Source organism: Gopherus flavomarginatus, chromosome 20, assembly GCF_025201925.1.
Source record: "Gopherus flavomarginatus isolate rGopFla2 chromosome 20, rGopFla2.mat.asm, whole genome shotgun sequence".
Classification (NCBI taxonomy): domain Eukaryota; kingdom Metazoa; phylum Chordata; order Testudines; family Testudinidae; genus Gopherus; species Gopherus flavomarginatus.
The window spans coordinates 21610729-21625631 of NC_066636.1; the positions used below are offsets into that span (position 1 = coordinate 21610729).

General features: G+C 49.8%; 1 protein-coding gene and 1 long non-coding RNA gene across 17 annotated transcripts in view; both read left to right on the plus strand.

Moving 5' to 3' along the window:
• LOC127038114 (uncharacterized) overlaps positions 1-14903 on the plus strand; it is a 188982-nt gene that overhangs the window by 139638 nt on the left and 34441 nt on the right. The gene's annotated exons all lie outside the window — the stretch shown is intronic.
• MEF2D (myocyte enhancer factor 2D) overlaps positions 1-14903 on the plus strand; it is a 177984-nt gene that overhangs the window by 132631 nt on the left and 30450 nt on the right. For 13 of the 16 annotated variants that reach the window (XM_050930511.1, XM_050930505.1, XM_050930510.1 and 10 more), the window contains 3 exons: positions 2357-2494; positions 8807-9017; positions 10715-10771. In XM_050930511.1, the coding sequence (XP_050786468.1) occupies positions 2357-2494; positions 8807-9017; positions 10715-10771 (406 nt within the window). Of the gene's footprint in view, positions 1-2356; positions 2495-2615; positions 2751-8806; positions 9018-10714; positions 10772-14903 lie in introns of all 16 variants that reach the window. The other 3 variants (XM_050930516.1, XM_050930519.1, XM_050930521.1) reach the window with 1 other exon arrangement.

The window sequence follows — 14903 nt, forward strand, 5'->3', positions numbered from 1 at the left end:
CCGCGGCCAGTGGGAGCCACGATCAGCTGAACCTGCAGACGCAGCTGGTAAACAAACTGGCCCGGCCTGCCAGGGGCTTTCCCTGAAGAAGTGATGGTCCTGATTTGAGAACCACTGGTCTACACAATAGGGACTCTAATGGCATAGCCACAGCTCCATAGTGTAGACACAGCCTACACCCATGGAAGGGGTTGATAGAACCTCTCTTCCTTTGACCTAGCTGCATCTACACTGGGAACTAGATTGGCAAAGGTACGGTGGTTGGGTGCCCTGAACAGTGTGGCTATGTCTACCTAAATTTGAAATGTAGACCAGATCTAAGTCACCTTTACAGCAGTAGAACTGTTCACACTGGGGCCTTTACTTGTATCTATTTGAGTCAAATAAATCACCCTCTTCATTGAAATTGTTTTATCGGTAACACTTTTAAGTGTAACTCAGGCCTGCAGCTGCTCTTGCCTGGTCATACATCCCGTTTTCAGGGCCCTTTACACGAGCAGAGTAGTGTAAAAAGACCTTTAGTGTAAATGACAATCAGCCCAAGGTGCCCGAGCCACAAAATTCAGCTCCAGATTTCAAACACTGCAAAGATCCGAGCTCGGTCAGGTTAGCTCATATCTGCATTTCCTTTGGGTGCAACGTTCTTCTTGGAGATCGGCTCTAACTGGGTCATTTGGGTCCAGATTTTGAATGCCCCAAAGGCCAGGTTGGCACAGAATCAGGTCTTTCCTTGTTTTGTGAGGTGCCCAGGGGCATTTGATAAATAACAGGTAGGACAATAACAAAGCCAGATAAACGGAACTAGAGAGCTGCTAAGCAAACTGGGACAGATTCTGATCTCACCTCAGTGTGAATCCAGAGTGATTCCACTTCCCTGCAGTTGTGTTGCTTCATATTTACACCACTGTAAGTGAAGTCAGAACCTGACCCCCTGATTTCAACTGAGTTGTAACTCAGCTTATGCCAAAGGTGACTTTGGCAGCTGGCCAATGAAAAATGTGTGCTTGTTTATTTTTTAAATTAAAGAAGGTCATTGCCATACAAAGTATACATCATTTCTTGGTGCAGGCACAACCTACCTCTTTAATACAGTTCTGCTGTGTTGGTCTTGGCATGTTCCATTGTACATTGCCCCAAACCCCTTACATCTGTTTAAAACCATCTTGCAGAATTCCACCCACCCATTTTGCTTGGGGCAAGTAATATTTTTGTCTTTTAATAGGAGAGGAAATATTTTAATAGAAGAGGAAATATCATTAGGATTTTCCCCTTCCCTCCCCAAAAAATCATTATAATGGTGGGAGAATAGGTTTTGTGTCTGAGCTGGCACAGGGCCAAATACATTCCTGATGTAAATAGATCCTTTGAAGTCAATGGAGTTCCACCAACTTGCACTGCCATAGGGTCATGTTCTCTTCCAAAATAGAGGCACAATCCTAATCAGATCCTATGGGCTAGATCCTTATTACAAATGAGAGTAAGGCCCATAATTTAATCTTTCCGAATCCTGCTAATCTCAGTGGTCTCTTGTGGCTGTGAGTTCCATGGGTTAACATGTGTTTTTATTAGTTTATAAAACTCTATTCAATTCAGTTCCAAAGACCCGTTGTCTATTAACTACTACAAGCCTGATTCTCACTTACACCACTCCAGCAGCATAAAGGGCCCTTAAAATGGGAATAAATCACATCTACACCCACTTTAAAGAAGAACCCAGGCCTCTGGGATTTGCCCATGATCACATAACGAGTCTGTGGAGAAGCTGAGCTTTGAGCCGAAAAAGATGAGCCAGAAGAGCTACAATTATTCTAATAGGCACAGTGTTGTTACTGAAGCTCCATCCCACTGAAGCAATGTGGAGGAGTTGTGGTGTAGATGAGGATCCGGCCTTGTAGGCTTTTTCTTGTAACTGGGAAGCAGAGCTGGTTGCATTTTGGGTGATTTTTTAAAAATTGAAATTGAAATTTTAACAATTACCCCACCCAGTTTTTTTAACGTTTTGAAGATTGTTTTTCCAACGTTTCTGAAATTATTCGTTTTCTTCAAATATTTTGAATTTGGGAATAATTTTTGGCCCCTTTACATTTTGTGGATGTTTTTACTCATTTGGTTTTTGAAATATTGATATGTTCCCCAAATTTTGAGTAAATTTCCCCCATATTTCAGCTACATTGCCCTCCCCCTCCCCCTGGCCCCGTTTCAGAACCAGCTCTACTGGGAAGCTAGCGACAACGTTTTAAACAAGCTCCCGCCATTTCCATCCATCACACACCTGCATCCAACAGCCCGCCAGCTCTCCCTTCTCCAACGTACCCCTCCTGCTCCAGATCTCAACCTCTCCTGGTTGTGTTTTCAGACATTAAGAAAGAAAGGTTTTAACGGTTGCGACAGCCCAGAACCCGACGGGGACGACTCCATTGACCAGAGCCCCCTGATGGAGGATAAATACCGCAAAGCCAGCGAGGATCTGGATATCCTCTTCAAACGATACGGTGTAAGTACTGCGCCCCTCTGGGCAGAAATCCTTCATTATGTTTTTCTTTTTTTCTTTTGTTCGATTTCTTCCCAATCCTACCCCCGTCCCTGCCACTTCCCCCGTCCTCTCAACGTAACAGGCGCTGAACAAGAAGCACAGGGGATGCGAGAGCCCAGAAGGGGACGAGGTGTTTGCACTGACCCCGCAGACGGAGGAGAAATATAAAAAGATTGATGAGGAGTTTGATAAAATGATGCAGAGTTACAGGCTCGCAGTGAGTAACTGGTGGCCTGCACATCCTGCCCTGGACCCCCTAGAATGCAGAGTGGTGGGGGTGACGACTTTGCATGGCTTTGCTTACGGAGCCTTGCGCTGCCTTGTTCGTTTGCTCCCATAGGGCGTAGCAAACCCAGGGCTAGGGAACGTCTGGGAGGCAGCATGGTCTAATGGTTAGAAACAGGCCTCGGTGATGCTGAGGCCCCTTTCGGTCGCTCTGCCAGCATAAAGAGGTATTAAAGTAGGTGGAAATGCCTCCCTCCAGCTGGTATGGAGGTGGCGAAACATCCCTGTACCCATCCTAATCTCCTCTTCTGGCCTAGAACACAACACATTATGGTTGTTCCCTTCTGTACAAGACTTGAGTCTCAGTTGCACCATTCTGGCCTTAAAATGGGTATAAATTACCCACCTTAAGGCCCCTTTACGCTGTCAGAGTGGCGTGAAGAATTCTCAGGCCTGGTCTGCACTTCAGCGTTTTAGGGGTATAACTTTTTTTGCTTGGGGGAGGGGGATCACCGTTTACTGAAATCATTGTACCAGTCCAGCCCCTCGTGCGGCTGCAGTTAGAAAAGTGCCTTTCACCAGCATCACTTATTCCCCTGCCCGTGCAAGAATAAAACACAAGCACTATAGCTGCAGCTGCACTAGTGGGAATTGTGCTGCTTACTGATCAATGCAGCAGAGAAGCCCTTCGCGTAAATGGGACTCCGGCCCGAGGGCCCAAATCCTCAACTATATTTAGGTGCCTAATTCCCATCGGTTTTGAAGGGAGTTAGGCGCCTAAATACATTGGGCTTCGCTGTCTAACTTTGAGCCCCCACACTGGAAATGTTAAGACCAAGGACCTTAAAAATCGGTCCCACTGCTATTAATACTGAGTCAAATCCTGAGGTTCGTTTTACTCCAGCAAACTCCTCTGAAGTTCAGTGGGAGTTTTGCTTCAGTTCAGAACCTCGGTATTAATATGGGTCACGGTGGGGAAAGGGAGGGTCAGGTTATGACAGTTGCAGCCCCACTTTGGGATCAGATCCAGTTTGGGGCCACTCTGCTTTCAATCCAGGCGAATCCATAAGGCCCCTGGCGCAGTTAGTGGATGTGGCAGAAATCCAGGGTGGTTTTAGCCTGAGACGACGGCCCTGGGGTGGCATCAGGACAGTGATGAAAGGGATTTGTGTTGAGGGAGGGAAGAGGGACATTGCAAATTAGGGGTTAGTTCAAGGGAGCAAAGACTTTTTGAGGCAGGCAAGCCATCTTCAGGGAGATTAGCCTTCCAACTCAGGCAGCTGTAATTAACTAACGTTGCAGGAGTAGAAAGGGAGGCAGCTTTCCAAGCGCTGGATGCAGGATTAAAAAAAATACCCCAGCTCCTGCCTGCTGCTCCTTACAAGGCCACGGGAGCTAATTTTTTCTTTTCTTGAGACTTCACTCTTGCAAAAGCCAGAGGTGGTTTTTTTTTTTCTTTTGGGCTGACTCTGCAGTAAGAGATTGTGGGTCGGATGCTCATTTTCCCCATGCCACCCCTCTGGCAGCATAAAGGGCCCTTTACGTGAGTGTAACTGTCTCATTCGCTATACACTGCCAAAGTGGGGTAAAACGGGTTTTAGGGCTTATCTACTTAAGGAATTGTTCCTGAATAACTCCCATGTGTCGACACACTTGTGTCCTGGAATAAGAGTGCCTTCTTTCTGTTTAGCTTAACTCCCTCGGAAAGTGGGTTTAACTAACCATAGGATACAGCCCTCTTCTTCTGGATTAGAACGTCAACACATGGAGTTATTCAGTTACAGCTGTGGCACTTTAAAGTCACACCCTCCGTGAATCTGCATTCACTTTCCATTGTAGACACGCCCTTAGGGTAAATGAGAATCGAGCCCCCCGGAATAGGATTTTAAGGAAAGTGTAGCTCCTTGGGCTTGATTCTGCCTCATGCAGTTCATCTGGAGCTTTGCCACTGCCTTCAATGGTACAGGAATCGCAGAGTAAAATTCTATATCCTGCGCTACGCAGGAGGTCAGAGTAAAACCATCACAATTGTCACTTCTCTGCCCTCAGATCTGTGGATCTGATTCTCAGTTGCCCCGTGCCTTGTCCTATCATTCACATTAGTGCAAAGTGGGTGTAAAACGCTGCCAGATGAATGTGTAGCATTCAGCACTCGCTTTGCCCTGGGGCAGATAGTTACAGCAGGGCAGGCGAATGGCAAAACAGAACGCTATCAACCTATGAATTTTTTATTATTTGCATTATAGTAGTGACTACAGGCTGCAGCCTAGGACCAGGGCCCCATTATGCTAGGCACTGTGGACATTTATAAAAGAAGAAAAGTCCCTGCCTCCAAAATCTTGCAGTGCGCAGCATCCCAGAAGCAGGTTGATTAGTAGCCAAAGCATAGCATCTGCCTCCTTGACTACACCTCTCTTGCAAAAGGATTGAATAGTGGATTGTTGGAACAGATGCTTTTCTTTTTAACCAGCTTTTTGTGTGATAATGAGAACTAACACAACTCATCTGCCGGGGAAGCTAGTGACACCCTGGTCCAGAGAAACTGGCCGTAACAGGGTTCTGCATTCTGAGTGCATTTGAAACTGGCTTTCAAGAAAAAGAAAAGTCATTGGCGTTTGGCTGATTAATGAACCTCCTTCCTCCCCCACCGAATTTTGGATTGTTGTGTTCATTTCAAACCTTTGCCTGCCATAACACTGCAGCTCCCAGTGCTCTGCAATCAGCTGCTGGCCTCTGGGAGAATGAGAGCTGCTGGTTGAGGGATCATTGGCGTGTGCACCACTCTCTTCCCTGCCTAGGCGGGAGCATAGGGAAGATTGATCGGTTAGTGGTTCAAAGGTGCAATGTGATAGTTAAGAGCTATGGGCCGAATCCTGTCCTCCAATCCATCCATGTAACTCTCACTTAACGTCTGCGGGTTTCACACGTGCATCTGGGATAGAACTATGCCCTAAGTTAGTTAGTTTTTTTCTTTCTTTCTTACGCAATATTGCATTGCAGATTTAAGGGCCTGAGTCTCACTGACAGTGGGGCGTGTCTACACTAGCAATGCCACTGTAGCTGCTTCGATGTAGTGTAGACACTTCCTACAGAACAACGGAAGGGTGTCTTCTGTTGCTGTACTATACCCATCTCTCTGAGGCCTGGCATACGCAACAGGGTTAGGTCGACGTATGCTGCCCTGCTTCAACCTAGCTGTGCAAGTGTCTTCATGTAAATTTCGCTCCTGCCCACGTAAACGCCTCTCTATGCTGATTTAGTAACACCAGCTCCCTGAACGGCGTCAAGTCACGGTCGATATAATTAGGACGACGCAGTGTCAGTGCAGACACTCCATTGCTTTTGTGGACTATTACTGGCTTTCAGCAGCCACCCCACAATGCTGCACCCCGACAATACAGTCGACACAAGCACATCTGGTGAGGATGTGCGCTGCCTACGCAAGGAGCCAAGCGTGCGCACGCATAAGCGATTTAATAATTGTGGGGGCTGTATGCCGATGAAAGTTAGGTTGACGTAGTTTTGTAGTGGAGACGTTGTCTAAGAGGCAGTAGTGAGGTTGACTGAAGAGTTCTTTCATCAACTTAGGCCATGTCTCACGTGGCACTTATATCGACAAAACTTTTGTCTCTCAGGGATGTGAAAAAAACATCCCTCCTAAGTGACATAAGTTTTGCTGGTGTGAGCTCTCTTGAGTACAGGAGATGCTTTCCCGCAGACATAGCTGCTGCCGCTCGTTGAGTTGGTTTCATCATGTCCATGAGAGAACTGTCTCCTGTTGGCATAACGCGGCTACACAAGCTTGTAAATGTAGATCTGCCCCTAGCCGTGTCTACACTCTGGCTTAGGTTGGCTTAATTACAGCTGTAAATTTTTCACAGCCTGGAGCAATGCCGTCAAGCCAACCTAACTTTGTAGCGTAGACCAGCCTTGAGTCTCCTCTATGCCGCATTGGCTGTCTGTGTGTGGGGGTCTTAAAATGGCCTTAAAGCTACCCCAGAGCCATCTGAAGGGGCCTTAGTTTCAAGGAGAATCTGGCTCATAAAGTCCCTTGCCCTGCAAAGCTTACAGTCTTAAAGCTCAAGTCAAGTGACTTACGGCAGCAGAAGCCACGAGCAGGGAGTGGTCCTTAGCACCTGCTTGTTCCGTGAAACAGCTGGATGCCCTGGAGATCTGTGAAGGAGGTGGGGGATGATTGGTTGGGAGGCGGCTTTCCTATCCAGGAGCCCCTGGGAGGACAGAGGCACGGCTCTGCCATCCTCTCTCATGCTCCTTCTTCCTCTCCTGTAATAATACAAAGCTGCATTTGCCCAGCAGCGCTTTTGTAATGACATCTCTGCAACACCAAAAGACCGGGAAGCTTCCTGGCTTTGCAAGGCCAATGAAATTAAAAGAGGGTTTTAGCAAAGCCCTGGGAAAGCCTCTGAGCAGGTGCCAGCTCTTGCTGATGAAGAGCAAATCAGGGACATAAGAAAGAGTGATTGGATAATCTGGGCAAAGTCTGGCTTTGACAGGAACCGAGCGAGGTGGATCTGTCCCTCGAGCCAGGGGTCAAGGATCATGAATTAGAGACGTGTCCATGCTTGAGGGTCAGAGCCCCAGATCTTTCCATTGACTGGCATCCCAGCAGCTCCATGCATCGATAGGAGCCATCTACAGCCTGCTTCTCTGGAGCAAAGCTGCACCTTGGAAATGCTCCGATCTGTCACTCTTTGTATTACAGTAGCCACCTAGAGGCTCCGGTTGAGGTCAGCTGTGTGGAGCAGGGACCGTCTTTTTGTTCTGTGTTTGTACAGCACCTAGCGCCATGGGATCCGGGTCCGGGACTCCTAGGCACTAGCTCCGTACAGAGCATGAATAATAATCGGGGCCCTTTGTGCTGCATGCAGGACCCCATTGTACATACACCTAGTAAAAGATGGTCACTGCCTTGTAGAGTTTACAACCTGATTAGACAAAGGAAGTATTATCCCCATTGAAGGGGTGGGGAATTGAGACACAGAGGGATTAAGTGACTTGCCAAAGGTCTTTCATAGGGTCTGTGGCAGAGGTGGGAATGCCCCAGAGTCCGAGGTTGGTTAGTACTGTAACCCCAAGACCATGCTCCCCCGAGAATGAGCACAGGCGCTATCAAACTTCATACTAATATGGAGAGAAAAGCAAGCTCTTTAGGGCTGGGTCTGTGTGTCCATACAGAGCCTTGCACAATCCCGACTGGAGCTCTGGGTACTACAGGAATACAGATAGTAGTTGTGAGTAGGATCTTACACTTCTGTACAGAATCTACAGGATCTTTTCACTGAGATAGACTCAGCCGGACCCGCAGGGTAGCTCCACTGATTTCAAAAGAGTCCTGGCCCACTCACACCAGCGGAGGACCTGGTCTATTGAAACTCCACGGGGCTCCGTTTATCTCCCTCGGAGGTTGAAGGGCAGCTACTGGCCCTTGTCTCCTGTGGGTTCAGAGCTTCTCGTGCTAAGACCACTGCACTGTTCCCCTCTCTGGCATTCCAAGGGAGCCACTTTGAGACATTCCCAACTCTCTGTGTGCTGTTTTAAAATCAATGTGCTGAGCTCTGGAGGTAAATAAATGCAGGTGTTTAGTCAACACCACTCTTCCCCCCAAGCAGTAGATTGCAGTGCTTTTTAGGTTCGATGTGCCCAGATGGACATCCGTTTGCCCTTCTTTCTCCATCTTCCTAGAGGAGATCCATGCACCTTTGTGCCTGGGGCCAGATTCCCCACTGCCCTGCACCATTTTCACCCGTGTAAAGTGGCTGCAGAATGCTAACAAATGAGAATAGTGCTAGCTTTCACCCACTTTGCACTAATATAAACGACTGCACAAATTGCAGGGCAATAATGAACTGGGTGCATATTTGGACCAGATGCCTAGCTGGTGTAAATCAGTGTCGCTGCATTCCAGGCCGAGGATCTGGCCTGTTGTTGGGCCGTGAACCAAACAGAAACCTGCTCCTTGGTGGAGCGAAGTGCCTTTGGGTGACTCCCTCGGCGCCAATCCCTGCTTTCATCTGCCTCTCTGTTCAGTCTGCAGTGCCCGCTCCAAACTTCGCCATGCCAGTGACGGTTCCGGTGACCAATCAAAACACGTTACAGTTCAGCAATCCCGGGGGCTCCTTGGTGACCCAGTCGCTGGTGACCTCTTCGTTGACGGATCCAAGACTTCTCTCGCCGCAGCAGCCGGCCCTGCAGAGAAACACCGTGTCGCCGGGTTTGCCGCAGAGGCCAGCCAGCGCGGGTGAGTGTTTGGGCTAGTGCGAGAATAACCAAGAGAGGACACCAGTGTCTTCATTCCTCCCACCCCTCGCTCCTTCTATCTGTTGTCTGTACAGCACCTAGCACAGTAGGGTCTGGTCCATGACTTGGGTTCCTAAGTGCTACTGCCATACAAGCAATAAATAATAATAATACTTGAGATGGTCCTGGATGCTCAGCAAAGATCCCATGTGATGCAAATGGCAGACGCAATTCTTGTGTCATCCCTAGAGCTGGGCAAAGAACAGAGTTTTCAGTTGGCTGACAATTCCGAAAAATGCGGGGGGAGAGGGAATCAATTCGGGTAGAACCATTTGTTTCGAGAGGAGAGTGTTCCTTCCCCATCCGTTCAGAGGTCTCTCTGAGGCAGCTGCCGTCACAGAAAATCCAGTGTCGTAGGTGCGGCGTGCTTGCATGGTGGGAAGTGCGTTTTCCGACGCACATCAGAGGAGAACAGCAAGCCGCGCTGGCATTTCTAAATCAAAAGTGGTACTAATGGAGCAGAGCGTGTGGTTGCCTTGTGTGAGGTCAAGGCTATCACCCGCGGCTCCAAGGCATCTCTGAAACAGGGATGCAGACTCCTGGGTACTGTGTGTGTCTCTGTCTGGGAACATCAGGAATCTGAGGTCAGATGCTCGAAGGCTGCTTCGCACCACTCTGTGCAGAAGGATGTTAAAGTGCTTGGAACTGTAAAGTGCTTGGAACTTGCCAGCGCTGTGTAAAGGGGCCTTAATGTAAATGAAAATCGGGCCCTAATTATCTACCACTGGGAATTACTGGTTCAAATAATCCTTGTGCAGATACTCATCTAAGGATATGAGCTCCTGAGTTCTATTCTTAGCTCTGAGAGGGGATGCGGTATAGTGGTTAGAGCAGGGGACTGGGAATCAGGACTCCTGGGTTCTCTTTCCCTCTCCGTGCAGGAAGTGTTGTCTAGTGATTAAGGCAGAGGATTGAGAATTAGGATGCCGGGGTTCTAGCTCCTGATTTTGGGAGGGGTGCGTGGGCTAGTGGTTAGACCAGTGGCATGGGAATCTGGACTCCTGGGTTCCTTTCCCAGCTGTCTAGGTGGATATAGTGAGGAGGAGGGATTGTGGATTGCTGCAAGAAATAAGAGTCTCAAGATGTGGTCGAACAATTCAAAACAGCAAATGAATTCGCAAAACTCAAAGTCTGTTTGCAAAGGGGTAAAGGGCTTGTCTCACTGGGAATAGCAAATGTTCCCTGGGAAGAGCTCTCTGAGCCCTGCGTGAAAAGCATTTGTCTTCACATGACATTGCCACGGCAGGCTTCTCACGCCTTTCCGGCTGCCTTGGGAATGGTTTCCATTTGGTGCAAATGTTACGGGATAGATCCTCTTTCCAATCCCGGAGCCGGGGCGGGTTCCCTTCTGCAGAGCATGTCCCCCCAGGAAGGGTCGGAACAGCAGAGCCATGCTGTTTTCCAAGCCTAGGATTTTGGAATGAGAGTCTGTGCTGCGTGCCGCATCCCCAAAGGGAATGTATCTGTGTAGATATTGTTTCCACGCCTGGAAGTGCTGTACATTTTACCCTGGATTTTCTCGATGGGAATGTAACACTGTTGATTTCCCCCCTGTTCCCCATGTGCAGATAGTCAACCGCTGCTCAATGTGCCGAGTTCTGAACTAACTTTATCACCGTGTCTCTTGTTGCGTTCCAGGGGCGATGCTCGGGGGAGACTTGACCAACACCAACGGAGCTTGCCCAAGCCCAGTCGGTGAGTGAGAATGCAGCCCTCCTGTGTTCCATTGCCAATGCTGCAACTGGACTGCTGGGTGACTGCAGGCATGGCACTGCCGCACCCCGTGCCTCAGTTTCCCCACCTATAAAATGGGGATACTCATACTGCTCTCCTTTGTGAAGTGCCATTAGCTGTATTGATGAAAAGAGCTAGGTGTTATTACTGGCAGTAAAGATCCCCTCAGACAGCTAAAGTCAGGCCTGATGTGCAGTTTCAAACACTACCAAGTCTCTTAGATGTGGATTTTCAGGTCAGTAAATTTGGTGTGGCAGGAGGGGCCTGTGGTTAAACTGCTAGACTGGGCCACGAGAGGTCTGGGTTTGGTTCCTGCCTCTGCCATAGGGGATAATTTTCTCTCGCCTGCCTCTGCCCCTTTTTGTAGTTGTGTCTCAGGGGAGACATAAACCCAGTAGAATTAAAATCTGAGTCAAACTTTGCTTAGTCTGGTGGAGGAGAATGGTAGCCATGTGGCCAAAGCAATTGGCCGAGACTTAGGAAAGCTACATTCGATTCCTAGCTGTGTCACGGACTCTGTCTATGACCTTGGGCAAGACATTTAGGGCCTGCTTTTCACTTATGCTAAGGCCCGTGTATACCACTCCGGTGTCATATAAGCACCGTAAATGTTGGTGCAAAATCCACTGCCAGAGTGGGATAAAGGGGCTTAGTGTCAATGAGGACTGGGTCCTCTGTGTCAGTTCCTCATCTGTAAAATGGGACAAATAATACTTTGCTGGTCCCACGTCATGTCTATCTCAATGGTAAGCTCTCCAGGGCAGGGGCGGTCTCATTTTAGGTGCATGTCCAGCCCCTAGCGCAGCACAGCCCTGATCGCAGTTGGGTTTCCAGATGCTCCCGTGCTGTTACTTCTAATAATAACGAGCAAAATTTGTCAAAAAGAGCCCTAAATCCAAACAACGTGGCTGGGTTTAATGAGAGTGGGTCACGCGCATCTTTGGCGTGGCATAGAGAGGGTTTAATCAAGAGTGAGTTCAGCCCTGGATGATTTGACGTAAAGGAGATCGGCATTATGCTCCCAAGCGGGATTCAGGAGGCCAGCTCATGACTGAAAACCCTGGGCTCTGGATCCTCCAGCCACATGGACCCTTTAGAACAGGGCCGAACTCGAACCCCACATCCACGGTGCTGATTCTGTGCTGCCCGTCCCAGGCTGCCTATGGGCTGCCAAGTAGTCCAAAATCCTTATCACACCATGTGCTAGGGGCCAGGTCCCAGCATGCCCGTATGCAGGGCTGGCTGTGGGAGCGGGGCAACATGATGCAGCTTATGGCAGACAGCTGCTCCCTTGCCCCGCTGTGGTGCCTTTAGGCCTCTGGTATATTGCCAGAGTGGGGAGCCTGTCCCCGGGTCTTTAGAGCATTCGAAATCTGACTCTGAATTTTGCTGCTCGAGCTCATCAGGGCTTCTGGGAAAGAGGCGCTAAGGACTGGCCTGTACCTCCAGGCAGAGACACGCTCTGTCACTTTCTATCACCCCCCAACAACTCGCCCACCTCCCCCCCGGCCCCCATGTCAGCTGTTGTGAGCGGCTGTTGCAGCTTCTAGCTTGGCAGGTCCCATGAATGTCAGAATTGACGTCACTGAAGCATTCCTCTCATTCCTCCAGCCACTCCAGGAAATGGAAGCTGGGCTGCAGGGAGCCCTGCGATTCTCTCAGCGCCTGTTGTTTTCAACCCAGGCCTCGTTCCCAAGATCCCATCTAGCCCCTGTCCCCACCAAGCCCCAGACAAACTTCAGATGGCAGCATTTTGGGGCACAGAAGTGGGGAATAGGGGGCGCGCCCCTCGTATTCACTAGGTAGATGAGGCTCTACGGAGCTTCCAAAATCTTGGGGACAGCCGTTGACTTCGGGTTCCACATGAGACAGTCACTCCTCTCCTCCGTCCCCCTCATTAACGTCTCTCTTCCGTTCTCGTTCCCCTCAGCAAGAGAGCTGAGCCTGGCAGGCACCCAGTCTGCACTGTGCGATCACCTCCGACCCCAGGCCCAATCCTCCCTCTGACAGCAGGCCTGGATCACATTGGGGATTCCCAGCCAGTGTGGAGCTGATGTATCGGCTCCATACCCTGCGCCCAGTTCCAGGTGGAGAGAGGGGATTAGCGGGCTTGGCCAGAGCGCGTTGCACTGCGGCTGTTCTCCGATCCCCAGGAGTCGCAGGGGGCAGATCGGGACCATGCCTAGAGCGCACCGTGCCGTGACTATTCTGTGCTCGCCAGGATCCAGAGGGAGCAGAGCGTAGCAGTCATGAGGCTGCTCTAACTTACCCGGGGGGCTTGGGCTGGCTGCAAACAATCTCAGGATACAGGTGCAGACACATCTTAAGGTGTTCCCACTCCCAAGTACAGGAAGAGAGTAACTGAGAATCAAGCCCCGTGTTTTCAGCCCTCCCTTGCTTATGCTGAGTCCCGCTCTGCAGAACAATGCAGGGCTATAGAATAAGGGTCTTCAGGCGAGCAGGCCCTCTGAGACCAGCGCTGCTGCTGCTTAGCTCCCTCCCCCTGTATCCCCCCCTTTTCCCTTAGAGGGGGGATCAGAAACGTGGGACGGTCTCAGGGTTGAGGTGCCAGACATTTTGTGACCGATGGAATGTGTGATCCGGAGGTGATGAATGGAAATCCAACCAGGGATTTTGAGGGGAACTGGGCCTGAGCAGAAGGCTCTGAGATCCTGCTTTTCTGCTGACTTGTTTTCCTCTGCCCCCTGCGGTCAGCAGAGGGGACAGAGTGGGACAGCTGACATGTGGCACGTTGGGTTCTCAAAGCAGCATGCTTCCTGTGTGGCTGGAACACACCACATAAGGGTTCTGGGCCAGATGCTGGCAGATGGCCAGCAAGCAGTAACAGGCACCTAGCCAGCCGTGCTGCTGACCGTGGGGGTGGGATGCAGAGGAGTCCAGATGGGTGAGGTTTTTCTTCAGCCGAATTTCAACCTGCAATCCACATCTTCCTCCTGTCCCTGCACTGCCCCTCCCAAGCCCCTGAAAGACCCAGCTCTGTGGATACAGGGGACTGCATAATTATTGCTATTCTGCACTGGCTCCGAATTTCATGGTGATATCAGGGTTAGAACTCAGATCTCCCTGCTCCTAAAGTGCAAGCCCATGCTGCTTGAATTCAAGGAGAATCCCTGATAGCAGTATAGGGCTTATGACACATGGTGAGAAGTTCTGATTCCATCCCACAGAGGGAAGTCTTGCACATACACATCAGCCAGCCCATTTCAGTATACACCCCCAGATCTGCCCAGACGGTAAGGCAAAATGGTTGCCATGGGAGCCATTTGTGCGTCTTACGTTAAGGAATCCTTATGGCTGGAAAACATAAGTGTTTTGAACATTATTTGGCCTTGCCCCACTCTGCTTGCACACGGACTTGCATAAAACCCTAGAGCAAGCGGCTGTGAAAAGAAATCTGCTGAAAGCGCTGAAGGTCGAAGAGGAAATTTTATGCACCTCCGTCATCAATTAATATAAAAGCCGGTGGCCTTGCAAACGAGATAGGGTCTATGCAGAACACAGTGCACCCATGGACCAGGCTAATGTACCGATTTACCAACATGCTCAGGAGCTGCATTTGACGCAGAGCCCACACACCCTCTTCTGAGCCCCTTTACAGGGCATAAGCCGGCCTCTAATTGTTTGGGGTCGGGAGGAAAGCTTCCTCAAGGGCAAGCTATCCCATCGCTACCAGGGTTCTGGCTGCTTTCTTGGAAGCAGCGGCTACTGGCTACAGCAGTTGGTGCTGGTTAGAGGCAGCATACTAGGCCAGATAAACCACGGGTCTGGCAATCCCTGTGTTCCTTCAATACAACGCGGCCCAAAACCAAGCAGATTTGACTCCCCGCAGAAGATCCCACCTGCAAGGAAAGAGGAACAGCCAGAGTTCCTTTATGTTCCAGTGATCTTCCGCTACAGGCCAAATTCTGGAGGCCGTTGGCAGCCAATGCAAATTAGAGCAGCCTTGAGGCTTCTCTAACTTACGCGGGGGGTTCCAAGCTAGCACAGAACAGTCCTAGGATCGGATGAGAACAGAAATGGCTTTAAGACACCTTTGCCATCTCCCTCCTGCTCAGCTGGGTCAAACGCTCCT